At 39.0% G+C, this 25,120-nt stretch overlaps 5 protein-coding genes, 1 long non-coding RNA gene and 1 pseudogene across 12 annotated transcripts; 3 read left to right on the top strand and 4 right to left on the bottom strand.

Moving 5' to 3' along the window:
- On the bottom strand, positions 1-4,728 carry LOC107622789 (uncharacterized protein At1g10890). Of its 3 annotated transcripts, XM_021114162.1 has the most exons (6): positions 4,544-4,728; positions 3,887-4,108; positions 2,816-3,613; positions 2,482-2,697; positions 633-852; positions 1-398 (listed from the first exon to the last, which is right to left on the bottom strand). In XM_021114162.1, the coding sequence occupies exons 3-6, from the start codon at positions 2,818-2,820 to the stop codon at positions 132-134; spliced, it is 708 nt and encodes a 235-aa protein (XP_020969821.1). In that variant the 5' UTR covers positions 2,821-3,613; positions 3,887-4,108; positions 4,544-4,728; the 3' UTR covers positions 1-131. The 3 variants fall into 3 exon arrangements, with proteins under 3 accessions (XP_020969821.1, XP_016180312.1, XP_016180311.1); XM_016324826.2 differs by having other exon boundaries at positions 2,816-4,108; XM_016324825.2 differs by lacking the exon at positions 2,816-3,613.
- On the top strand, positions 4,857-15,110 carry LOC107622657 (disease resistance protein RPS2-like). 4 transcript variants are annotated; one of them, XM_021114159.1, is made up of 5 exons: positions 4,857-5,140; positions 5,338-5,460; positions 10,492-13,449; positions 13,555-13,660; positions 13,803-15,110. In XM_021114159.1, exons 3-5 carry the CDS (start codon positions 10,518-10,520, stop codon positions 14,158-14,160), a joined length of 3,396 nt encoding a protein of 1,131 aa, XP_020969818.1. In that variant the 5' UTR covers positions 4,857-5,140; positions 5,338-5,460; positions 10,492-10,517; the 3' UTR covers positions 14,161-15,110. The 4 variants fall into 4 exon arrangements, with proteins under 4 accessions (XP_020969818.1, XP_020969819.1, XP_020969817.1 ...); XM_021114158.1 differs by having other exon boundaries at positions 4,867-5,140; positions 5,356-5,460; XM_021114160.1 differs by lacking the exon at positions 5,338-5,460 and having other exon boundaries at positions 4,858-5,140.
- On the bottom strand, positions 6,249-8,744 carry LOC107620115 (disease resistance protein At4g27190-like). Its single transcript, XM_016322330.1, has one exon. The coding sequence runs from the start codon at positions 8,742-8,744 to the stop codon at positions 6,249-6,251; it is 2,496 nt and encodes an 831-aa protein (XP_016177816.1).
- LOC107622659 lies at positions 14,582-15,059 on the bottom strand (annotated as a pseudogene).
- LOC107622658 (probable disease resistance protein At4g27220) lies at positions 15,697-19,634 on the bottom strand. 2 transcript variants are annotated; one of them, XM_016324638.2, is made up of 2 exons: positions 19,472-19,634; positions 15,697-18,865 (listed from the first exon to the last, which is right to left on the bottom strand). In XM_016324638.2, the coding sequence occupies exon 2, from the start codon at positions 18,850-18,852 to the stop codon at positions 15,910-15,912; it is 2,943 nt and encodes a 980-aa protein (XP_016180124.1). In that variant the 5' UTR covers positions 18,853-18,865; positions 19,472-19,634; the 3' UTR covers positions 15,697-15,909. The 2 variants fall into 2 exon arrangements, with proteins under 2 accessions (XP_016180124.1, XP_016180125.1); XM_016324639.2 differs by lacking the exon at positions 19,472-19,634 and adding an exon at positions 19,336-19,454.
- LOC110268252 lies at positions 18,519-19,067 on the top strand. The gene is made up of 2 exons (XR_002356382.1): positions 18,519-18,643; positions 18,756-19,067. It is a non-coding gene; the product is annotated as an uncharacterized LOC110268252 (long non-coding RNA).
- LOC107620114 lies at positions 20,977-23,737 on the top strand. The gene has a single exon (XM_021114303.1). The coding sequence runs from the start codon at positions 20,978-20,980 to the stop codon at positions 23,294-23,296; it is 2,319 nt and encodes a 772-aa protein (XP_020969962.1). The 5' UTR covers position 20,977; the 3' UTR covers positions 23,297-23,737.

Genomic DNA, 25,120 nt, shown 5'->3' with positions numbered 1-25,120 from the left:
AATTCAATGTTTTAATCAGTGACAAAGGTGTCATGAGGAGCAGAGGAGGCTACAAAGTTTCATCAAAATTACAAAAGCCGAATACAAGTTCAGGCCAAATAATAAAAAGACTCAAACGTACATTGCCAAAGTCATTTGGATCCAAGAGCAAATGACAACTTGGGTCGGGATTTGTTTTTACCCAACAACTTTATTTGGTTCAAACGTTCCTGCTCCTCTTCTTGTTTCTTCCTTCTCATGGCTTCTTCTTTCTGCCTCTGCAACTCTTCGAGCTCTCTGTATCGTTCCTCCTCCCTCCTCTGCTGCTCTAGAGCCTCTCTTCTCTGAGCTTCTTCGGTCTTCCTCTTGTTCTCCTCAAGTATCCTCTCGAGTTCTTCTTTTTCTTTACGAGCTTGTTCCTGCACAGAAACATACATAATCTAACAAGTTTTCCACATGACTTCAAAGTGCAATGCAGACATAGAACTTTAGGCATCGCAAGAATTAATGTTACACCAAGGCCCTAACATGGTACCTATATAATATGCTAATGATGTAAAATAAACTAAGTCTTGAGTACATCCTATTAATTATTTTCCCAAAGCAGTGAAAGCACAACAGAGGGGGAGTGATTAGAAACACAAATGATATACCTCCTTCCGTTTAGCTTCAATAACAGCAGCTTCTTTTTCTTTTTCAAGTTGGGCTGTGACTTCAACATTTAGTCTCTTTCGTCCCTCTTCCAACCGCCTTTGAATCTCGACCTGAACCTCCTCGGAGTTCAAGCTTTCTTCAACTCTCTTATGAATGGCTTCTTCAACTCTCTTTGCTGTCTCTTCTTCTATTAATTTCAATTCCGCTTCCTGTTGACGCCTGTGAAAACATACAAAATGTTAAGCATGAAAATGGCCACTCAAACAGAAGAGAATGCCACACAAAAGTGAACTCATGTTTTCCATCATACAGAACTAAGGACTAAAGCTGGACACTAGGCATTTCTTCATTTTTTTTCTACCTTTTTTTCTTTCTACCCTTTCCTAAATTACTTAATGAAAACCACAATCAATCGCAAACTAACCTCCATGACGACAAATGCACAAAAATACGGTTATGCTTTTAAGGCATACCTCTATTGGATCCTGATCCAAACAAATCAGTTTCAAAACTGGTGAACAGTAGATAAATGAGGCAGCCATTAGCCAATTTGATCATCAAACATAACAAGTTGAATTATAGCAGTACCTTCCTTCAGACAAGCCCGTGGAGACGAAATTCAAGTAACCTGCTGAAATTTTAAACTAATCATGGAAATATTTGGAACTTTTACACTAAACATCTTTCACAAGTTAGCTGTTTAACATAGGTCTTCTCTTTTGACAGTTGTGCCAAAAGCATCAGAAAAATTTATAAAAATCATATGTTCATCCTACTGAAAGTAATATTCACTCTGTTGAACCAGAGAGAAACTCGTTAAATGACAACTATGCGAAAAAGAAAAGCTTCACTTAAAGGAACACCATAACCAAACCACCTGAACATGGGTAACTAATCTGCAAGTCCAATTCCTAGAACCTTAGATGTGGCTTACAGGATTAGATCAATTATACAACCCTAAAATATAACCACAGCCCACTGATAAAAGATCAATATTAGACCTTATCACATTAAAGGAGGGATGCAATCTAATTTTTCTGCGAGTCAAGAAAAATTAGAAAAAAAGGGAGAAAGGATAAGAAATCCTATTAGAACAACCAAATGACCATACAGAGGAAAATAAATTAGAAAGCTTTAGATTAGGAGAGGATCAAAATTAGTGAGAGAAATCCCCTGCAGAAAGCATGTGTTAATTCCCAAAACAGAGAGAGAAACACTGCCTCATGAGAAATCTGATGAAAAAAGACATTCAATATCCTACTATTTTATGTAATTTTGTCTTCTTTAGACTCGAATCATAAACTAGTCAACAGATCACTATGGTCACATAGGAAGTACATTGTGAGAGAGGATAAAGAGCAAAACTTAGTATTTCATAGCTCAACCTAGGAAAAGATTTTGTGTTCTAAAGTGCAAATATCCTGAGTCAAATCTGTTAAAAAAATTTAGATGCAAGGACAATAAGACCACAAAAGTGGAGGATGTCAACAGCAGAATTCTGAAATAGTTCCACCGGGGAAATTTGAGACCACCAGATCTCTTTCACCAAAGAATTAGAAACAGTTACAAAGGTTTACAGTGGTAACATTCATGTTCAATTTTTCTATTTTTCCAGGAAGTAGTTGTCTTACCCAGAATATGCACATTTGTTTTTCAGACAGAATATTTTAAGGTCTCGATTTTCTAGTAGTGAATTACAGGCAACACATAAGAACTGAAATTATCACCATGAACCATAAGGAGCTATCCATTAGTAAATCACTAAATCATAAGTTCCATCCTATGCCATAGCTCCAGTATAAGTGAAGAAGAGACAGAGTTAGAACTCATGACAAATGAATCATCTACCTTTTCTTCTCTTCTTCTTTCCTTTGTTTGTCAACAACATTTTTCTGCTCTATTGACCCAAGACTTGAACTGGAAGACTTGTGAACAGGAGATAGCGAAGAACTCCGGCTTCTGTGTCTTCTATATCGTTTCGTGGCTGGAGATCGACTTCTATGGCGCCTCGGAGTTGGGGAACGGCTTCTGTGGCCTCTTGGTGAAATAGAGCGACTTTTTCGCCTGTATGATGACACAGAAGATCATAAGCAATGAACTAGTGCAAATTAACAGATATATTAAGTGAACATAAGACCTACCCACTGTCTACCACACTAAAGCCAAAAACATATACAGTTACCTCATCAATTGCTATTAACCATTGTGTGCTCCATCTTTTTACCACATGAAGAAGCAAATGTCACAATTGAGCAAGGGCAATAAAAAATCATCAGCACCCACCACCTGCTCACATCTCTCACTTCCCAAGTTACGAACTGATCTTCTAATTTGGTTATAGATGGCATATATCCTATCTTTTTCACTATATTATTATGGTGTATATAAATGTTATTGAAGACTAACAACTCCACATAACAATAGAAAAGCCCTCAAAAAGAAAGAAACCCAATAAAAATTTCTGAAAATAAGCATCATCAACACCAAACAGTTATGACAAAAATGCCTAATCCTTATAAATTAGAACTATGAGTCATTCAACATAATAGAATGTCCTCATTAAGCGGCCAAGCTGCTGAATAGAAGGGAGAATCCAAACAAAGAATAAGAAATCTAGCTCCCCACTGCTGTCACAAGGCAATGGTTGTGCCAAATAAAAAGCAAAAATGCTTTTCAAAATATGAAAAAAGAAAATAAAAATAATATGTACAAAACGAAAACAAAAAGGAAACCTTTTATGATAATGAAAACAAGTGCAGCCTAAATTTCATAACTTTTTTCACAAATTAATATAATAAAAGGTAAACAGTCCTACTAAAACACATCGTTTTACCCATATCACCTCATAATTAACCCAAACCACTTAAAAAAACCTTGCAATATTCTCAAGTTTATAGTGTCAATTGAAATTCGGGAGATATATATTACATCTGTTTAATATCCTTGTTTTGTCCATTCAGCATCCAACCTGAAAACAAATCTAATATACCAAATACAGAAATTTGCATTCATTGAACATTTGACATAACATCAATAGTAAACAAATATGAATTGAAATCATTCCTACTTCTACAAATTTACAATATAAGGGGAAAAAAGATACAAAATTTCCATGAATATAAGTGTTTAAGATTCATATTTTGTAACAAATACATCGTAAATCATAAAGTCCTCCATAATTCTAACTCAATATGAAGGATACAGTATTCTATCATAAAGAAAACGAATCAATTAATCATACAAAAGGCGTCACCTGCTATGAGAGTAGGATGAATAAGGAGATCGGCTTCTGTCTTTTCTGCTCCTCCTGCTATGCCTGTGTCCAACAGGAGACGGCGAATGCCTACGCCGATGGGGAGGCGATCTTGATCGCGATAAGTCTCGAGGCATCTCCTTACGCCTATCCCCAATAAGATTAAGACAATTTCCGACTTAAGACCCAGGAGTCAGGACAACCCAAAAGAAAATCGCTTCCCTGTAAAAACAAATATCAATAAATTAAAAATCTACCAGTTGAGAATAGACAACAGAAATACTCAAAAAGCACAACAAACTTATTATGCACACAGAATAATCATCAGAATCAAAGATATCAAAGTTGAAAACAACAGGATCGAAGCCATGACTTATGAGGCTCAAGAGCTTAGGGAAAATTGTGAAGTCTCAGCTAAACTTTACTGGTAGAATCATAAAACTAAAAGAACATGACTAGGCAGCTAAATAACATGGTAATATAGGATTTTTATTGGCCACGAGAGCATAAATTAAACCCTAGGTATTTAGGAACAAAACAACACTAGAGCAACCGATTATTATAGTAGATAACATATTTACATAATTGCGGTCAACAATAGATAGGTTGAAATTCAAATCAATGGATTTAATGGCAAAAGAATATCACACACGGTACCTCGGAAATGACAGATAGAGAGTGGGAGGTCGGAGATGAGTGGAGCTTCCGACAAGATGAACGGAACAGACACCCGGCCGGACGTAACGGAAGGCGGTCGGCCGGCTTGCCAGGTGAGGCTGACGGAGGTAGGGACAGAGAAGAACACGACGAAATTAGAATTAATTTGAGTTAGTCTTTCTTTATCTTTTTTTTCTCCCTTTAAGTTTACTAAATGGGCCTCAATATTGACCTTAAGAAAAAATAGGTTTTAAGTCCAAAAAAAGAAACGCCATAAATCAAAAACTGACATCCAACAAATTCTAAAACTGAAATAAGTTTTTTTTTTTATTGTCTTCTTTGGGCTGAAGCCCAGAACAAGGAAACCAGAGAATCAGAGAACCAGGGATGAGTCCTTTTCTAATTCTTCTCTTTCTGGAAAGGAGTCGCCGGAGACGACCTTCCTTCCAATTTTGGATCGCCGCCGCTACTTCCATGGATCTAGTGGGTGATGTCTTCTTCTCCCCAGAAACCTCCCTGATTTCCTTCCTTAAACTTCAAACCGGAGCTCCCCAAGTTCTTTGCTTTGTGACTTCGGATGTGGTGCATAAAAAAAAGGTAATGTCCACTTTATTTAGTTTCTAGAATTCGTTTAATAATTCAGTTTGATAATTGTTGACTTTTAAAATAGCCAATTAAGTTTATATTCTAAAAAATACACTCCTATTGACTCATTTGAGAGGGGGACTTGATCATTTTTAAAAGTTAGGAATTAAATTGATTTATCAAGTTAATTTGAGAGGCTGAGTGGCTAGCTCACTCGTCCATTTCAGCGAGGGTTGGAGTTTCAATCCCGGCATGTATATGTTAGCAACTTGTTGGCCAACTCCAGACATTCAAATGGAGCTGTGGCAAACTTTTTATTGGTGTCACACGAGGTGAGACAATGAAATAACAGATGATCTTAGTCCAGATATATATAGATTTTAATTTTAATATACTTGGATAGTAATATGTAATTGGATATATAGGTATAAGTGTACAACATCTTTGTATTGGTGGCATGCCAAAATTAAATTATGTTATATATATTATTCAAAAATATTTTCTAGAAGAATGTTAGAGAGCTATTAGAATTTATTGTTTTTGACGCTATCAATTTTTAAAAGTATGGAATAAAGTATGTTGGTGGATTACTAGACTAAAAGAATTAAATTAGTGGCTAAATGACGACAAAAAAACAATAAATTTTGTTGATCTCCTAACATTTCTCTATTTTGTACTTGGAAATATTTTTTATAATATGCTATCTTATAAAGCTAGATGTCTAGATGTTAAAATCCAACTAAGAACTGCACACAAGGTGTTAAATAAACACTATCCCGACAAATCGATTATGATATCTCCCATCAATTTGAACATTATGAAATGTAATTGGAGTTCAACCGATACATTTGCTCAAAATGATTTTTCTGACCAAAGCTAACTACTCTACTTCATATGCACTGAAAAATCTTGCATGATTTGCATTTGTTTTTCCAAAGAAGATATTATTAGAAGGAAAGACTCTTCTAACTTACACACAAATCAGACTTTATCCATGAACAAGATGTTACAACATACAATGATTTTAAGACAGATCATACTAGGAAAATACAATAGGCAAAAGCACAACTTGCTTGTTATTTCTTAATAAAACATTAATGCAAACCATGAAGGGATATGGCTAAAATGTAAGCTCACTCAAGGGTAGAAATATGTCTTGGTATTGAGCTTTGTGTCTCCACATCAACTCATTCCACCATCCTTGTTCACCCCTAATGGATCTTAGGTTTGTTTCCTTGTCCTTGCAAAAGGGTAAAAATTTCAACAAAGGGCACCTGTATACATTTACTTGCTCTAGAGAGGACCATCTCAATATCGTATTTGTGCATATAAATTGGAATCTTGGCAAGTTAGCTAGCAGCAGCACCTCCAGTTTTGGAAGAACTTCCTCACCGATCTCTATGACTATAAGTTCTTCTAATTCCATGCAGCTGTGAATTTCCAGTTTCTGAAGTTCTGAGAGGTATTGAATAGCCCGATTGTGAAAAATGGTTCTTAAACGTGGGCAATTCTTCAATGTCAAAACCTTTAATTTGGAAAGGGATCCAGGATTCAGAGGACCTTGAAACACACAATTCAGTAAAAGCAATTTGTTTAACAGCAATTGCTCTAGATTTGGCAGGGTGCTTTCATCTCTAGCACCATTCTCATTACCTGCTATAAGGGTATGAATTCCATTGCATTCCTCGAGTGAAAGACCGCGGATTTGCTCCAAGTTTTCTTTTCCAACTTCTGATATTTCTTCAATGTCATTGAAGTGTACCAATTCAACTGCATGGGTTTGAGGAAGTATCTCACTTACTGAAAAAGTATTCTCATGCTTGCTATTGTCATACCTTATGTATTTGCAGATCCTATACTCAAAAGGCTCCAGAATTTGAGGCTGTTTTGAGTTTGGACATCCGACAAAGAATTGGAACGAAGTAAATTGCCTTCCGGATCTCCTTCTTAGAAATCTGTCAAGAATTTCGGAAGAGGGAAAGCTGCACTGGAGGTTGGTTAGATGTTCCAAAGAAGCCAACATCGCCATCACATTTTCTGCATTACTGCACCAATCCTCATAGGAAACTACTTTAATGACCAATTCTTCTAATTTTGTAAGCCTTGAAATTGCACGAGGATCAAGATCACTGGTTTGATCTCCATTTTGTTCGCCATTTCTGATGTATGGGACACGCAAGCATCTTAAACTGATCAAGGACCCAATAAGAGATGGAATGAAACTTATCTGAGTACCCTGAATGTCGAGGAACTCAAGAAGTACAAGTGTTCCAATAGCAGGAGGTAACTGCCTTAGATGCTTACAGTGATTAAGATAGAGCCCTTTAAGACCTGTCAACTTTGACATCGATGATGGTAACCACCTAATTCCAGTGCCATACAAGTCCAACACGAGAAGACTTCTCATATGTTTCTTGAAAAACAGTTGTGGGATCGTAGACAAGTCTGGATTCTTCTGCAGCAATAGCATCAAAAGCATGCTACAATCTTGGTTTGTTGGCAAATTTTTCAGATTAGTGTCTATCATTGATACCCATCTAGCCTTCTCCCATGATAATGATTCTTGGGCATCATCAAGTTTCTCTCTAGTTTGGACATAAGAACTACATTCAGGGTGCTTAGATGATATATGCAAAGCAAGTTGTTGCATACAATCATTCATGGAAACATATATCATCTGTTTTCCTCTATCCAGAAGAGAGACATCAGTAAGATGTTCCAATATCGCCTGACCACGATCACGTGCCTTTTGATATTTCCTTGTGTTGTTAATATCACCAAGGAAGTTTTGAGCAGCCCAACACTCCACCAAATAGTCAGTATAAACCTTACAATTGGCAGGGTATAATGAAGCATACAGAAAGCATTTCTGTTTGTTTTCATCTTTCAATTCATCATAACAGAACGTCAAGAATGAGTACAACTCACTTACGCCTTCATTCTCATAATCTGGCCATCGTTCTTCAAGATCTTCCAGTCCTACCCTCCAGCTGGAAGCACTCTTTTTCAATCTGAAAGAGCGTGCTATCTTTTGTATCAGAAGGGGAAGACAAGAGCACTTGTCACATACGCGCCGAGCTATCTCTGGAATGTCCGGGAGACCAATCACAGGACCTACAGTGTTACAGAACATCTTCCATGCCTCATCCCGGGATAACAGGCCTACCTCTATCATCCTTTCTGCTCCATTCAAGGTACAAACTTGGCGATGTTGAGCAGTTATTATCACCTTACTGTGATTGTCATTACATGGTATTCCCAGCTGACCCAAGTTGATCTCATCCGCTGCCCCATCCAAAATCAGCAAATACTTCTTAGTTTGCAGCTCCTCATGTATTATTCTCGCAACTTCCTCGGGATCATTGATGACTTCAGTATCCACCTTCAATCGCTTTGCTATTTTACATTGAAGCTCGTGATCTGTGTGATCAGCTGAGAGGCTAATAAATATGACTATATCAAAGATCTCTGCAACAACATCATGGTTATTTAGGTTCTGCATCAGTGCTGTCTTCCCCACGCCCTTCATTCCAGACACTCCAATTGTTTGTATTTTGCTGCTTTTTAGCAAATCTACAATATTTTCGAGTGCACTTTGGAGAGTCTTATACCCCATGATTTCAGGAGCATAAAAAACTTTTAAGATTCGATCCAGAATCAACTGTACAATCCACAGAATTTCCCTTCTCTACGAGTTGTTGAACTTCTTTAAGTCTTTTCTCAATCTCTGGGGATAGAATTGGGTGCTTCCATGACCAAGTTGAAGTTTCATATTTGGCAATCAAATGACGAGTTTCAGCAGCTACCTCAAACACCTTTGCAGACCATAAGCGATAAGCACTTGAGGTATCTTTGTGTCTGTTTCCCTGAACTTCCTTCTCTTTATCTTCTTTCAATGCAAGTAGTCCTTGCAGTTCTTGCTTCAGAAGTTCAAAGTTCTCTCCGGAATTTCTTACAGATACCAACCTGCTTGCTAGGGCTTCTCCTCCAACCTGATTTGCTACCTCTGTTGCCAAATCTCCGAGATTGGAAACAATGTTTCCGAAACCAGCCATGATGATTAAATGCCTAGATCAAATGGCACAAAAACATATGTTAAGCACACAGCACTAGAACTTGAATTATCGTGGGATTGTGAAAGAAGTGAAACAGAACACAAAACTCATGACACTTGTTTCATTTCATAGAGTATTCTTAATTCAGTTACATGCCTATTAGATATATGCCTCTGTCTAACAGCGCAAACTTCTGGCATAAGTGATCAAAAGAAGGAATTTCAGCATTTGAATTATTGTACACCCACAGTGTGATTCAAACAAAGTAGTTATAGTGAGCAGTTAAGGTTAAAATTTTTCATATATATACCTGACAAATACGTTTAGCAAGAAAAATGATAAGCAGCTATTCAATTCTTGGCGGAATACAGCTTGTTTAGAATGAATGAAACGAAAACACTTAACATGGATGAGTTAAACTTATGATTGCATGTGAAGGACTTACGGTTACTGAAACAAACAAGCGCAGAATGAGTTTGCCACGTTGAAGTAGTCACTAGTCAGGGAGTGAGGCTTATTCGAGATCTAGAATCCAAGGTGCAGGTTCAGGTCCACTGTTACTGACAAAACGGAAACCAGAAGAAGAAAATGGCGGAAGCAATCACACGATTACGGAAGAATATACCCTGTAGTAATAAAATTTTCCAAAAGAAGTGGTTAAATGTTAACTCAAGTCAAGTCAACTTTACCAGGTAGCTTCCGAGAAATGTCATTGTGAGTGTTTCAAAGGTTAGTATTTTTCCACGGCTTCTCCTTATTATATATCATTAGTCGTTCTCATTGTTTTTTGAGTAGCTGGAGTAAGAAATCGTGGACATTTCTTTCTTCACTATTTCACATTGCCTTGACTGATGCGAGGACTCTAAAATCCCTAACAAGTCTTCTTGGTACTTGGTGAGTCTCTGGAGCGGAGATCGTAATCCTGATTCCTAACTTCGACGGCTTAACTCGGATCAGAAGAACAGCGCTTCAATTCTATTTGGTACACTTGCGTCTCACAGATACTAGTATTCTTCATTTCTTTGTTACTGCTAGTTACTTATGTTGCAGCATTTAATTAATCCTTACAAGAAGAAATAAATCTTCTTATGCCGAATTCTTTTTCAAATGAACTGAGATGTAATTTAGCTGAAGCCTTTATACATCACAGTCATGCAAGTTAATAACCGGGTTATAATCTTTCATAATATTTTAAAATATTTATTCTATTTAGAGTGTATTAACTATCTATTCAGATTAATTTCTACTATATAATAACAAAAAAGAGTCTTAATGGTAAAATTTCTTGTTGCTTGGCACTCCTTACAGGGAACTAGCAGATACTAAGTTCCAACATGAGCAAAGCAGGTGATATTCCCAAAACAGAATCTGAAGAGGCCTCGGCTTCTCAGATTAGAACTTTGACGAGCTTGCAATCAACAATTTCCTCACTTGAATTGATAAATAGTTTGAGGAGGAAGAGGGATTTGATGAGCCTCTTGTGTAGTTACCCACTGGACATGAGAGTGATCTTTGATGATTTCATACCAAAGGCATATTGTGAGAGGAAGCTGCTGCTTAAGCTAGAAGGACTTCTTCCAAAAGCGATAATAAGGGATGCTGAAAATGGTGACAGGTCCGGCTCCAACTTCATCTTTGGTGATGCCAACTCGGACTTAATTCCAGAAGCTATTCTCGATATGGCTGCTGATCTTGCTGTCCACCAACTCATGCAAACATTGATTTCCATTTGTAAAAGCAAAAGTCCAAAGCATGCAAAATGCATCAGGTTATCAACAAGAAATGATGTTGAAAAGAGAACAGTCATGGAAAAAGTAACTGCAGCCTTGAATGACAAGCACCATTCACTTGACATTCTTAATTCATTTCATGGACATCTGACTATTGATGCCACCGGATATCCAACTTCAGAAGCAGAGAAGGAACTTAAGCAACATATCTGTCAACTACTTCAGCTTTCAGCTATTAAATACGATGACATCTTGTGCACCCTACAGATTGAAGACGAGATGTCAAGAAGCAGGTATCTAGTAATTCTTGTAGATAGGGATGGTGAGGAAATTGTTGATCCACAAAAAGTGGGACTTTATGGTACTCTACTGACAGGAGTTTTGGTATTCATTACCACTGACTCACCATCATCTCAACAGGCTAAAGAAGGAGGATTGAAGGATGGGTTAGTGAACTTGGAAATACGGACAAAAGAACATTTGCTGCCATGGGTGGTCTTCTGTGACACTGCGGGGAAGGAGTTTGTATATTCATCAGGTGCTATCCTGACAACTGCAGTGCGCATAGTTGAGGAGTGTCGTAGCCACCTTCATGCAATTCTCCTTGTGGCAAAGTGGTTGAAGAATCATCAAGATGTCAGAATGTGGGAACTTGCTCTCCACAAATTACAATTTACTAATCCTTCACACGATGTCATCAATTTTCATGGTTTGAACAGCATCATGATAAACACATTCCTAAACTTAATATGGGATGGCATGAATAAGACACAACAGAATTGCCTACTGAGCTGTTCAGTCATTCCCAAAATTAGAGATGGCATGGTTGATCATGAATTGAAGAATCACTGGATGTCTTCTCTTTTTGTGGATGCGGGAGAAACAGAAAAGAACCTAAGACAGCTTGTGGAAAATTCCATCTTTCTTCAATTCGACGGTGTTGGAGGCAGGTATATTTGGTTACCAGAAGAAACCTATCAAATGTTAGAATGGATATACACCTTAGACCCATTGTTCATAGAGAAATCGAACCTAGGATTGACTGAACCACCCAACACTGACAAATGGCATAATGCTGTACGAATTGAATTAGCAGGCAATAAAATCTCTGAGCTACCAGAGTCCCCAGATTGTCTGCAACTCAAAGTTTTGATGCTGCAACGCAATGCTGATTTGACAAAAATACCATCTTCATTTTTTTATCACATGCCTCTGCTTTGCATCCTGAACTTATCCTACACTAGTGTAAGAGAACTGCCATGTTCCTTGTTCTTTCTGAAGCACCTTAGAGAACTATATCTGAAAGGTTGTGAATGCTTCATGAAATTGCCACCTGAAATCGGAAATTTGGAGAAGCTTGAGAAGCTTGATCTTGATGAGACTCAGATCACACATCTGCCAAAAGAGGTCCAGAAGTTAACAAATATTCAAAGCTTGACCCTCTGCTTTTATGAATATCATGTTAAGAAGAACGTGCCATATTCCTGCTCAACGATTATTCCGTCTGGCGTGCTACCTAAACTCGAGAGGTTGGAACATTTGTGTATTGGTGTAAACCCTGATGATGCGCGGTGGAATAAAAATGTGCAAGTCATTCTACCAGAAATATTGGGATTAGAGTGTTTACAAACTCTCAGCATTTATATCCCACAACTGGAACTTTTGAAGCTCATACCGGCCCGCATTTTTGAACTTGATTTCAGGTTCATTGTTGGTCATCATATGCAGCGGATTATATCAAGCATGCCACCTGCCACTGATGTGGAATTTAAACAAAGTAACCGCAGCTTAAAATTTGTAAAAGGTGAGGGTGTCACAGATGAAATCAAAATGCTACTTAGACACAGCAAAGCTCTTTTCTTGGATCGGCATTTCACCTTAAAGAGTCTAACTGAATTCGAAATGAAAAATTTAGAGCAACTACGTGTGTGCATATTGACAGAATGCAAAGAAATGCAAACAATTGGTGGAGGAGGTGACTTAGACGATAATATTGATATGCTTCCGCATCTGCTATTCTTAAGTATATTCCAGATGAAGAATCTAAGAAGCATCTGGGAAGGCTCAACTCCTCCACCCTGCTTATTTGGTATGTTGCAGTCTTTGTCATTGCAAAGTTGTCCCAAGTTAACGACTCTCTTCTCTGTGGATTTTGTGGGAAATCTTTCTTTGTTGAAGGAGCTCATGGTGAAAGACTGTCCCAAATTAAGTACCCTAATAAGCTATAAGCCTTTTTCTTATACATGTAACCCCAGTGCCGATACTTTCCTCCCTAAATTGAGCAAGTTATGGCTTCTCCATCTTCCTGAATTGACCAGCATTTCGAGTGGGTTGGGCATTGGACCTGGTTTAAAAGAAGTAGGATTTTATGGTTGCCCAAAGATGCGTAATCTTTCAAGGAAGGAATTGGTAAGCAGAGCACTAACTGTAATCAAGGGACACACAAACTGGTGGAAGGCGCTAGAAGGTCGACCGTCTACATTTGATCAGGTTTTTTCCCCAATCCATGAAGAGGCGGACTTGATGACTCAATTAGGTAATTATGATGATGACATTATTTTGAAGAGGTCTTATTAATTGTTTGAATTATGCTTGTTACGTAATTGGCTTCATTCACATGTTAAAACGGCTGGCTCACCAGGTACGCCATTACAGCACACGGGGTTTGCAACTCCAGCATCAAATTCACCAGCTTCAAGTGGCAAGGGCCTCAAAAACAAGAAGGGTTCCAGGTTCTCCAACCTTAGGTACGCAACATCTTACATGCACACTGTTAAATTTGGGTATATTATCCATCAGACACGGTTATTTAATTTATTTCATACCTTTAAGTTGAATACATTAAATAACTTTTTGAATCAACTTAACCAATTTTTTTGTTTTCTCCAGAATATCAATACCTCAACTCCGATCTGCCGTTCTTTCAAATAAATTCTCCAGAGAGATTCGATACAGAGGGATTTTGGAGAGGCCCTGGGGCCGTTACACGTCCCAGGTTTGCGAACCTGGCAAGAACAGCATCTGGCTCGGCACCTTTGACCCTGCTGAAGAGGCCGCAGGTGCCGACGACGCAACCGCACGTGAGTTCCCCGGCCATAAGGCCAAAACCAATTTGCCCAGCCAGAGTAGTATCCTCTACTCCAACACCTTCGATGCCGCCGAGGAGTCTGCAAATTCTGCAAAGGTTACACATCCCTATGACAAGGCGACACGTGAGTTCATGAATCCTCAGCGGTATGCTTTTTAAGTGAACTGAGCCATGGCAAAAGATAAGGTGCTGGAGATGATTGTCTCCTGAATCATTAGGAAATGAATCATGACGAATGTTGTAATCATATATCTCTTAAGAATCAAGGGATAACTACATTACTGAAGCTTAGAGATTAAGCAGTATCATTCATAAACCTAACTACTAGCTGGCATATCAGATCCATACATGAAAGTAATAGATTTTCCATGCGTCATGAACATTAAATCTTTGGAATTTTCACTGGTGGCTGAATCATGAATTCTAAGCATATCAATTTTGGTACATCAATTCTGATCCAATTTCTGTATCAGCAATATATAAGTGAAAATAATAAAATGAGGCTAAAGGAAAAGTATCTTATATTCTTATTGCAAGATTTAACTTGAGTACATTTCAATAAGAGGGGTGTTACTGCTACTGTTATGTTTTAAGAAGGATGAACCTTGCCAGAAGAGAGTCCCTTCCAAGCAGATTTCATGGAAGCGGTGGCTGAATTGAGTGCAGCCTCAATATACTTCTTGGAAGCAATGGAGGCAGCCTTCTCCATCAAATTTCCCATTTTTCTTGCACTCTCAGCAGTGTTAACTAGGCTCTCCATTTCAGCCTTTTACATGCTCTCAAGCTCCTCTTCGAAGCGCCGGAACTCGTCCATGGCACTTTCCATGACAGAATCAAGGTAGTCCTCAGCTTCCTTCATGGAAACCTCAACCTCTTCAACCTCTTTCTGTTGCTCAAGTTCTGCAGCTGCCCATGCCTTGTATGACTCGATCTCAAACGGCTACATGAGATCCTCAACTGTGGATGGATCAAAGCTCTTGTCTTGCAGAGCATGGTCTGAGAGCAAGGTGAATTGTGACAGAAGGGCTTCCATGTTTTCTCTCTTTTCTCTTGGTGAGTATGAAATTGTTGAATTTAAGAAGCAGATCTTGTTTCTGTATTTAGTGCAAGAAAAAGTATAAAGGGATAGTATTTTTGGCTTTTATATTTGACGAACTATTTTAAGGGCTATAATAATTTTCCACAAAGTTAATGAATAGTATATATTTAAAAGAATTATAAAAGATTTCTCTTTTTTATTGAGTTTGGCCTCATCAAGGTTGTAGATGAACTAAGCCTCAGTTTGATGTGAAATGGAACCGTTGAAATTAATTTTTATTTCTGTATGATGAAGATAAGGTTTGATACTTTGATGGATGGCTCATGTTATACACTGACATACTAATATGTAATTTGCTATCTAGGAATAAGATTTTTATATTGGTGGCATGCCAAAATAAAATTATATTATATATTATTCAAAAATGTTTTGTTTTAATATGCTATATTCTATAAAACTAGATGTCTAGATGTTAAAAATCTAACTAGGAACTGCGCACAAGGTGTTCATTAAACAAACACTATCCATACAAACCGATTATGATATCTCCCATCAATTTGAACATCATGAAATGTGATCGGAGTTCAACCGATACATTTGCTTAAAATGATTTTTCTGACGAAAGCTAACTACACTACTCCACATGCACTAAAAAATCTTGCATGATCTGCATTTATTTTTTTCAAAGAAGATATTATTAGAAGGAAAGACTCTTCTAACTTACACAAATCAAACTTTATCCATGAACAAGATGTTACAACTTACAATGCTTTTAAGACAGAACATACTAGGAAAATACAACAGGGACAAGCACAACTTGCTTTTTTATTTCTTCATAAAACGTTAATCCGAACCATGAAGAAATATGGCTAAAATGTAAGCTCATTCGAGGGTAGAAATATGTCTTGGTATTGAGCTTTGTGTTTCCACTTCAACTCATTCCACCATCCTTGTTCACCCCTAATGGATCTTAGGTTTGTTTCCTTGTCCTTGCAAAATGGTAAAGATTTCAACAGAGGGCACCTGTATATATTTACTCGCTCTAGAGAGGACCATCTCAATGTCATGTCTGGGGTTACAAATCTGAGTCTTGGCAAGTTAGCTAGCAGCAGCACCTCCAGTTTTGGAAGAACATCCTCACCGATCTCTATGATTGGAATAAGTTCTTCTAATCTAAAGCAGCTGTGAATTTCCAGTTTCTGAAGCTCTGAGAGATATTGAATAGCCCCATTGCAAAAAATGGTTATTAAAAAGGGGCAATTCTTCAATGTCAAAACCTTTAATTTGGAAAGGGATCCAGGGTTCAGAGGACCTCGAAACACACAATTCAGTTCAAGCAATTTGTTTAACAGCAATTGCTCTAGATTTGGCAGGCCGATTTCATCTCTAGAACCATTCACGTTACCTCCTATAAGGGTATGAATTTCATTGCATTCCTCGAGTGAAAGACCCCGAATTTGCTCCAAGTTTTCTTTTCCAAGGTCTGATATTTCTTTAATTTCCTTGAAGTGTACCAATTCAACTGCATGGGTTTGAGGAAGTATCTCACTTATTGAAAAAGTATTCTCATGCTTGCTATTGTCATACCTTATGTATTTGGAAATCCTATACTCAAAAGACTCTAGAATTTGTGGCCGTTTTGAGTTTGGACATCCGACAAAGAATTGGAACGAAGTAAATTGCCTTCCAGATCTCCTTCTTAGAAACCTGTCAAGAATGTTGGAAGAGGGAAAGCTGCACTGAAGGTTGGTTAGATGTTCCAAAGAAGTCAACATCGCCATCACATTTTCTGCATTACTGCACCAATCCTCAAAGGAAACTACTTCGATGACCAATTCTTCTAATCTCGTGAGCCTTAAAATTGCACAAGGATCAAGATCACCTGTTTGATCCATATTTTGATCACCACTTCTGATGTATGGGACTCGCAGGCATCTTAAATTGATCAAGTACCCAATTAGAGATGGGATGAAGCTTATCTGGGTACCCCGAATGTCGAGGAACTCAAGAAGCTCAAGTGTTCCAATAGCAGGATGTAACTCCCTTAGATGCTTACAGTGATTAAGATAGAGCCCTTTAAGACCTGTCAACTTTGACATCGATGATGGTAACCACCTAATTCCAGTGCCATACAAGTCCAACACAAGAAGACTTCTCATGTGTTTCTTGAAAAACAGTTGTGGGATCGTAGACAAGTCTGGATTCTTTTGCAGCAATAGCATCAAAAGCATGCTACAATCTTGGTTTGTTGGCAAACTTTTCAGATTAGTGTCTATCATTGATACCCATCTAGCCTTCTCCCATGATAATGATTCTTGGGCATCATCAAGTTTCTCTCTAGTTTGGACATAAGAACTACATTCAGGGTGCTTAGATGATATATGCAAAGCAAGTTGTTGCATACAATCATTCATGGAAACATATATCATCTGTTTTCCTCTATCCAGAAGAGAGACATCAGTAAGATGTTCCAATATTGCCTGACCACGATCCCGTGCCTTTTGGTATTTCCTTGTGTTGTTAACATCACCAAGGAAGTTCTGAGCAGCCCAACACTCCACCAAATAGTCAGTATAAACCTTGCAATTGGCAGGGTACAATGAAGCATACAGAAAGCATTTCTGTTTGTTTTCATCTTTCAATTCATCATAACAGAACGTCAAGAATGAGTACAACTCACTCACGCCTTCATTCTCATAATCCGGCCATCGTTCTTCAAGATCTTCCAGTCCTACCCTCCAGCTGGAAGCACTCTTTTTCAATCTGAAAGAGCGTGCTATCTTCTGTATCAGAAGGGGAAGACAAGAGCACTTGTCACATACACGCCGAGCTATCTCTGGAATGTCCGGGAGATCAATCACAGGACCTACAGTGTTACAGAACATCTTCCATGCCTCATCCCGGGATAACAGGCCTACCTCAATCATCCTTTCTGCTCCATTCAAGGTACAAACTTGGCGATGTTGAGCAGTTATTATCACCTTACTGTGATTGTCATTACATGGTATTCCCAGCTGACCCAAGTTGATCTCATCCGCTGCCCCATCCAAAATCAGCAAATACTTCTTAGTTTGCAGCTCCTCATGTATTATTCTCGCAACTTCCTCGGGATCATTGATGACTTCAGTATCCACCTTCAATCGCTTTGCTATTTTACATTGAAGCTCGTGATCTGTGTGATCAGCTGAGAGGCTAATAAATATGACTATATCAAAGATCTCTGCAACAACATCATGGTTATTTAGGTTCTGCATCAGTGCTGTCTTCCCCACGCCCTTCATTCCAGCCACTCCAATGGTTTGTATTTTGCTGCTTTTTAGCAGATCTACAATATTTTCGAGTGCACTTTGGAGAGTCTTATACCCCATGATTTCAGGAGCATAAAAAACTTTTAAGATTCGATCTGGTGGTTTATCAACTGTAGAATCCACAGAATTTCCCTTGTCTGCGAGTTGTTGAACTTCTTTAAGCTTTTTCTCAATCTCTGTGGATAGGATTGGGTGCTTCCAAGACCAAGTTGAAGTTTCATATTTGGCAATCAAATGACGAGTTTCAGCAGCTACCTCAAACACCTTTGCAGACCATAAGCGATAAGCACTTGAGGTATCTTTGTGTCTGTTTCCTTGAACTTCCTTCTCTTTATCTTCTTTCAATGCAAGTAGTCCTTGCAGTTCTTGCTTCAGAAGTTCAAAGTTCTCTCCCGAATTTCTTACAGATACCAACCTGCTTGCTAGGGCTTCTCCTCCAACCTGCTTTGCTACCTCTGTTGCCAAATCTCCGAGATTGGAAGCAATGTTTCCGAAACCAGCCATGATGATTAAATGCCTGGATCAGATGGTACAAAAACATATGTTAAGCACACAGCATTAGAACATGAATTATCGTGGGATTGTGAAAGAAATGAAACAAAGCACAAAAATCATGATACTTAATTCATTTCATAGAGTATATTATTAATTTAGTTTCATATTAGATATATAACGGTTCACGAGCATTGCCTAACAGCTTAGAGTATGATTCTTATTGCCAAAAAAGAAAAAGTAAAAAAAAGCCTATTTGCCCTTCAAACTCAACACACTCTTGATATGAATTGTTGTGCACTCACAGTGTGATTCAATCAAAGTGAGCAGTTAAGGTTAAATCTTTTGAAAACTTTTTAAGTCTTTAAATTTTTTAACAGTTGATTTTAATTATATATATTATATAGTTTTTATAATTAAAATTAACGGTTAAAAATTATTGAACCACCAATGTATCAGGACTCTTAAAAGTTTTTCAAATTTTTTCATATTTACCTGACAAATACGTTTTAGCAAGAAAAATGATAAGTAGTTATTCGATTCATAGGGGAATACACCTTGTTTAGAATGAATAAAGCTAAAACCCGTGGCAGGGATGGGTTCAATTTATGATTGCATATGGAGGACTTACAGAATTAGTTTGCCACGTTGACGTAGTCACTACTATTCAAGGAGTGAGGCTTGGTCGAGATCTAGATTCCAGGTGCAGGTTTAGGTCCATTGTTACTGACAAAACAGAAACCAGAAGAAGAAAGTGGCGGGATCAAGTCAACTCAACTTTACCAGGCAGCTTCTAATGCGGTTTTAATCCTCTAACTTTTTAAGAGTAAACTACTAATTTAGTTGTTGTCTATTTTTTACGATGACAATAGGATTCTTTAAAATAAAAACGATCCATTTCAATTTTTGTGTTTTATTTTCGTGGTACAAAATAATTTTATGAATGTTTTTTTATCAACTCTAAATAAAAAATATTGACGTGTCAAGTTTAATAAATAAAGAGTTAATTGTTTCTGAATTTAAATTGATTAAAAATTTATTTGTCTTTATTCTTTTGCAGAATTTCATTACTTCTGATATGTGCGGGTGCACACGTCCTGTTTCTCAAAAATTTATTTGTTTTCAACTATTTTGCCTTTTCAACAAGGTTGTAAGCTTCTATAATAGCATTTTAAAACGTTTGGGCCTAGTTTTGAGTATTAGAACATGGGATATAAATTAAGGGCTTTAGTACATGATTTTAAGGTAAATTAGAAAATGGAGGCCTAGGTTTCTGGCGTGCTGAGAATGGTTTGACGTTAGGTGAAGGATGATTGATATATGAGATGAGGAATGATGAACTGTTGATATTTGGAAACTGAGATTAATCCTGCCTGTCGAGGTAGCGGCGGCGGCGTAAGGACGGTGGTTAATCCCGCTTACGTTGGGATGTGAGGTCTGAGGCAAGAATATCCCGCTCGCATCCCTTCGGATCTATAGGGCGAGCAGGCGCCGGTACCTGGACAGTGATCCGGTCATTATATCTCGGGGGTTCCCATATGAGAAATCCGAAGGGCGACGTCTCCATGGAGATGTGTCGGGTTGGCAGTTGAATCGACAATGTGATATCACAGCCAATAGGACAGGCATTCATCATGTGCATCTTCTATCTGTTTGTTTGCTTTGCCGACGTGTAATTGTATGCCTAATTGAATAACATGCCTATTTGCTTACTGAGTCGTGACTAGTTCCCTATGATATTATATACTTATCTTTTGTTATATCTTCTCTGGTTCTTATGCCTTAAGCTAGTAGCTCCGTTAGTACGTTTGTGCTTCGAAATTCTGTTTTTGAGCTATATCTTTCATCGGGCTTCTAGTACTATTTATGTATGAGTTTAGAACTGTCGTAATCTCTGATTGACCGTGGCTTTACGACGCGAGGTAAGGCTTAGGCTAATTAGGGTGTTACAACAAACCCCATAAACCATAAACCTTAAACTATAAACCTTAAACCCTAAACCATAAACCCTCAAGGTTTGATATATGCATAGCATGCTTGTTTGTGAGTGTCTGTTTGGGATAATTGAAGCACTAAACTTTTGATATTGAGACTGATCACCTTGATATCTATTGTATTGTGTAGACAAGAATCCTACATGGCTACTCGCGGGCGAGGTCGAACGCGTACACGGGAAAGTAGGAATGAGCATCCAGCTGACAATCACGCCGAATTCATGGCGGCGATGGCGAATCTCGCTAACACCATGGAAGCTAATGCTGCTGCGACTCTGCAAGCAGTGCAGAGATTGGGCCAACCGACTGGAAATGGCAACGAAAATGGGAATGGCGAAGGGAATACCAATGATAATGCTGAGGGTAATGGCGATAACACAGGAGGAGTTCCGATGATCCTGGCGACGTTCCTCAAGGTTCATCCGCCAACTTTCCGAGGATCCACAGATCCTATTGAAGCGGACCACTGGTTCCAGGCTATAGAGCGTGCTTTACAGGCGCAGCATGTTCCTCTCAATCAATATGTAGAGTTTGCCGCTTATCAGCTAGCGGGAGAGGCCCAGCCCTGGTGGCAAGCTGAGTGTCGTTTGCTACAGCTTCAGAACGCCAACATTCCATGGGAGGTGTTCCAAACGGCTTTCTACAAGAAATACTTTCCTGAGTCTGCAAGGGAAGCAAAGGAGATGGAGCTAATGCAGCTGAAGCAAGGTTCCATGTCTGTGGCAGAGTACACCAACAAGTTCGAAGAGCTTTGTAGGTTTTCTCGGGTATGTCAGGGTGACCCGGAGACTTTCGAGAGCTGGAGGTGCATTAAGTACCAAAGGGGCTTGAAGGACAACATTATGACTGCTGTGGCTCCTATGGAGATCCGTGTCTTCTCCGACTTGGTGAACAAAGCAAGGGTAGTGGAGGAGTATGCCAAGACAGTGGCGGCATCTAAGGACACTCATGGAGGGAGCTCTAGTCGTGGGCGTGGCAAGTATTTTTATCCTAGAGGACAAAGCTTCAAAAGAGGGGGATATACTCCTCAAGGCCAAGGGGGTTTCAGAAAGAACAATCAGAATCAGTTTCAGTATGCTAAAGGCAGAGGAAATCAGAGTAAGAGTTCTCCGGATTTAGCTTGTGATCATTGTGGACATTTTCACCCTTATGACTCATGTAAGATTGGTTTAGGTGGTTGCTTCAAGTTTGGGTTACCTGGCCACATTGCGAGGGATTGCCCTCGTGGGAGGAATCAGAATGCGGGCCAGAGTCAGCATCAAGGTCGAGTCTTTGCTGTGAATGCCAAGGATGCTTCCAAGGCAGATCCTTTGATGAAAGGTATATGTCTAATTGGTGATAAATCCTCAGTTGCATTATATGATACTGGAGCTTCGCATTCGTTTATTTCATTTGCTAAAGTTGAGGAATTAGGCTTGAAAGTATCAGAGTTACCTTTTGATCTACATGTACATACTCCGCATCAAACAGTTATGACTAGGTCAGGTTGTAGACAAGTAGGTTTCAAGCTTGAGGGTAGAGACTTTGTACACGATTTGATCTGTTTACCAATGGTGGGGCTGGAGATGATTTTGGGGTTTGATTGGTTGTCGAAGAACCGGATTTTGTTGGATTCCTTTGAACGGACAATTCGGTTTATGCCGGAAGGAGAAAATGGAGCAGTGGTAGCTACGGGGTATTACCTGAACTCTGTAATGGTGCATTATAGTGGGGAGGAGTGTCAGGGTTATATTCTGTTGGCTGCTAATGCATTGGGCGATGCCCAGAACTTAGATCAAATTCCGGTGGTTAGAGATTTTCCAGAAGTGTTCCCGAAAGATATCCCTGAGTTCCCACCTCAAAGGGAAATTGAGTTTGCGATTGAATTGGTGCCAGGAGCCGGACCAGTATCGATTGCACCGTATAGAATGGCTCCTATAGAGCTGGCAGAGCTAAAGACTCAGTTGGAAGAGCTTCTGAATAAGAGGTTCATTCGACCGAGTGTATCACCGTGGGGAGCACCAGTTTTATTGGTGAAGAAGAAAGATGGAGGGATGCGTTTGTGTGTGGATTACCGACAGTTAAATAAAGTGACAGTAAAGAACAAGTACCCGCTGCCAAGGATAGATGACTTGATGGATCAATTGCAAGGAGCTGGAGTGTTTTCCAAGATTGATTTGAGATCCGGTTACCACCAGATAATAGTGAAGGAAGAGGATATCCCTAAGACTGCCTTTAGAACACGCTATGGACACTACGAGTTTGCGGTAATGTCTTTTGGGTTAACGAATGCACCTGCTATTTTCATGGATTACATGAACAGAGTGTTTCGTCCCTTTTTGGACAAATTCGTGGTGGTTTTCATAGATGACATCTTAGTTTACTCTAAGACGGTAAAGGAGCATGAGGAACACTTGAGGATTGTACTGCAAATCTTAAAGGAGCGGAAGTTATACGCTAAGTTATCAAAGTGCGAGTTCTGAAAGGAGGAAGTAAAGTTCTTAGGCCACGTGGTGAGTAAGGGAGGAATAGCTGTAGATCCTTCTAAAGTAGAAGCGGTGATGGAATGGGAAAGACCGACGACTGTGACGGAAGTCAGAAGCTTTTTGGGTTTAGCCAGATATTACCGGAGATTTATCGAAGGATTTTCCCGGATTGCGCTAACAATGACAAAGTTGACAAGGAAAGAAGTGCCGTTCGAGTGGACGTCGGAGTGCGAAGAAAGTTTTCAAACGTTAAAGCAGAGATTAACTTCAGCACCTGTTCTAATCCTACCGGAACCGCATGAACCGTTTGAGGTATATTGTGATGCTTCTTTGAAGGATTTGGGTTGCGTGTTGATGCAACACCAGAATGTGGTGGCTTACGCATCGCGTCAGCTGAGACCGCATGAGGTGAATTACCCCACTCATGACTTGGAATTAGCGGCATGACGTATTCCACATGTCACAGCTCTGTAAATACACGTCGGATGCGGCTCATGTGTTGGAGCCTGAATCGGTCAAGTTGAAAGAGAACTTGACTCTCCAAGTGACACCAGTGAGGATCGATGACACTAGTGTGAAGAAGCTGCGAGGAAAGGATGTCCCATTAGTTAAAGTTGCTTGGGAGCGAGCAGGAGTAGAAGAGCACACTTGGGAATTGGAGTCTGAGATGCGAAATGATTATCCCGAGCTTTTCTCAGGTAATTCAAATTTTGAGGGCAAAATTTCTTATTTGGTGGGGAGAATGTAAGAACCGCAACTAATCAACCGGTTAATTAAGTGATTAATTGCCCAAATTAGATTCCAAAAAGTTAGAGAGAGAATTTGGGGATTTAAAGGTGATTTTTGGACTCAGTGAGTCTTTCTGAGTCAGAAAATGTGCTTTCTATGAAAAACCGTGAAAAATCGCGAACCGGCAGTTGAACCGGTTCAAGTCTGCCTGGTACCGCACGAGAAAAGTGAAAACCGTTAAAAAACCTTAGAAAAACATTAGAAATGGAAAACCGGGCTTTAATTTTAAAGATTTGGCCCAAAGTTAGGCCAAAGGGCTAAAAACGCTAACGTGTTGGACCGGGCCCAAGTTAGGCCCAAGCCCAACATATAAATACACTTAAATGAACCTATTTCAGCCACTTTCACCCTCATAACTTAAACACAATAGCAGCTGAAGTGAGGAGAGAGGTGAGAGCTTTTCACGATTGTTACTATTCACTTCAAACTTCCCAAGCTCATATCTTGAGCTACGGAGCTCCGATCGCCGCACTGTTTGCGGCTACGCGTTCCTTGTGAAGAGATCTACAAAACCCACCCAAGAAACCCTCAAGATAATCACGAAATCTTCCCAGTTTCTCTCTTCAAAATTTCGGATTTTATTAGAGTTTTAGGTTAAATGGGTTTTTGTGATTTTGGATGTTTAGGTTTGCTCTAATCCTTGCTTAGCTTTGGATTTGTGTTATCAAATCTGTTGGGAAAGGTAAAAGCTCTTAAACCCTTGTGAGATTATGCTTATGTTGAACCCTAGGTTGATTTGTGGTGATTTATATGTATATAGTTTGATTATTGTGGCTTTGGGAGCTTTTGGAACTTATTTGTGCTTGTTGGAGTGGATTTGAAAGCTTGGATTATGGTTGGAAGCTTGTTGGTGCTCATTTTGAGTTTGGGTGCATAAAGGGAATCGGCTAAGGTATGGTTTCGGTTTCCTCTATGTAGTATATAATATTCATGGACACTTAGGCTAGTTGACCCTAAGATAGGATTGAATGTTGTTGGTGTATGAATGATTATGTGTAAATTGATGTTAATTGTTGGTATCCTTGGAATATT

Source organism: Arachis ipaensis, chromosome B10, assembly GCF_000816755.2.
Source record: "Arachis ipaensis cultivar K30076 chromosome B10, Araip1.1, whole genome shotgun sequence".
Classification (NCBI taxonomy): Eukaryota; Viridiplantae; Streptophyta; class Magnoliopsida; order Fabales; family Fabaceae; genus Arachis; species Arachis ipaensis.
This window is presented reverse-complemented; position numbering and strand designations above follow the sequence as displayed.

What these genes read in the sequence shown, in the direction of transcription:
- LOC107622789 (XM_016324825.2), bottom strand. Translation starts at nt 4,023, where the DNA reads ATGCCTCGAGACTTATCGCGATCAAGATCGCCTCCCCATCGGCGTAGG. An exon ending in TCATCCTACTCTCATAGCAG is followed by an intron (nt 2,698 to 3,886) that starts GTGACGCCTTTT and finishes GTCATCATACAG; the next exon opens with GCGAAAAAGTCGCTCTATTT. An exon ending in TTGAAGCTAAACGGAAGGAG is followed by an intron (nt 399 to 632) that starts GTATATCATTTG and finishes GTTTCTGTGCAG; the next exon opens with GAACAAGCTCGTAAAGAAAA.
- LOC107620115 (XM_016322330.1), bottom strand. Translation starts at nt 8,744, where the DNA reads ATGGGGTATAAGACTCTCCAAAGTGCACTCGAAAATATTGTAGATTTG.
- LOC107622657 (XM_021114159.1), top strand. Translation starts at nt 10,518, where the DNA reads ATGAGCAAAGCAGGTGATATTCCCAAAACAGAATCTGAAGAGGCCTCG. An exon ending in GGACTTGATGACTCAATTAG is followed by an intron (nt 13,450 to 13,554) that starts GTAATTATGATG and finishes CTGGCTCACCAG; the next exon opens with GTACGCCATTACAGCACACG. An exon ending in TCCAGGTTCTCCAACCTTAG is followed by an intron (nt 13,661 to 13,802) that starts GTACGCAACATC and finishes TGTTTTCTCCAG; the next exon opens with AATATCAATACCTCAACTCC.
- LOC107622658 (XM_016324638.2), bottom strand. Translation starts at nt 18,852, where the DNA reads ATGGCTGGTTTCGGAAACATTGCTTCCAATCTCGGAGATTTGGCAACA.
- LOC107620114 (XM_021114303.1), top strand. Translation starts at nt 20,978, where the DNA reads ATGGCTACTCGCGGGCGAGGTCGAACGCGTACACGGGAAAGTAGGAAT.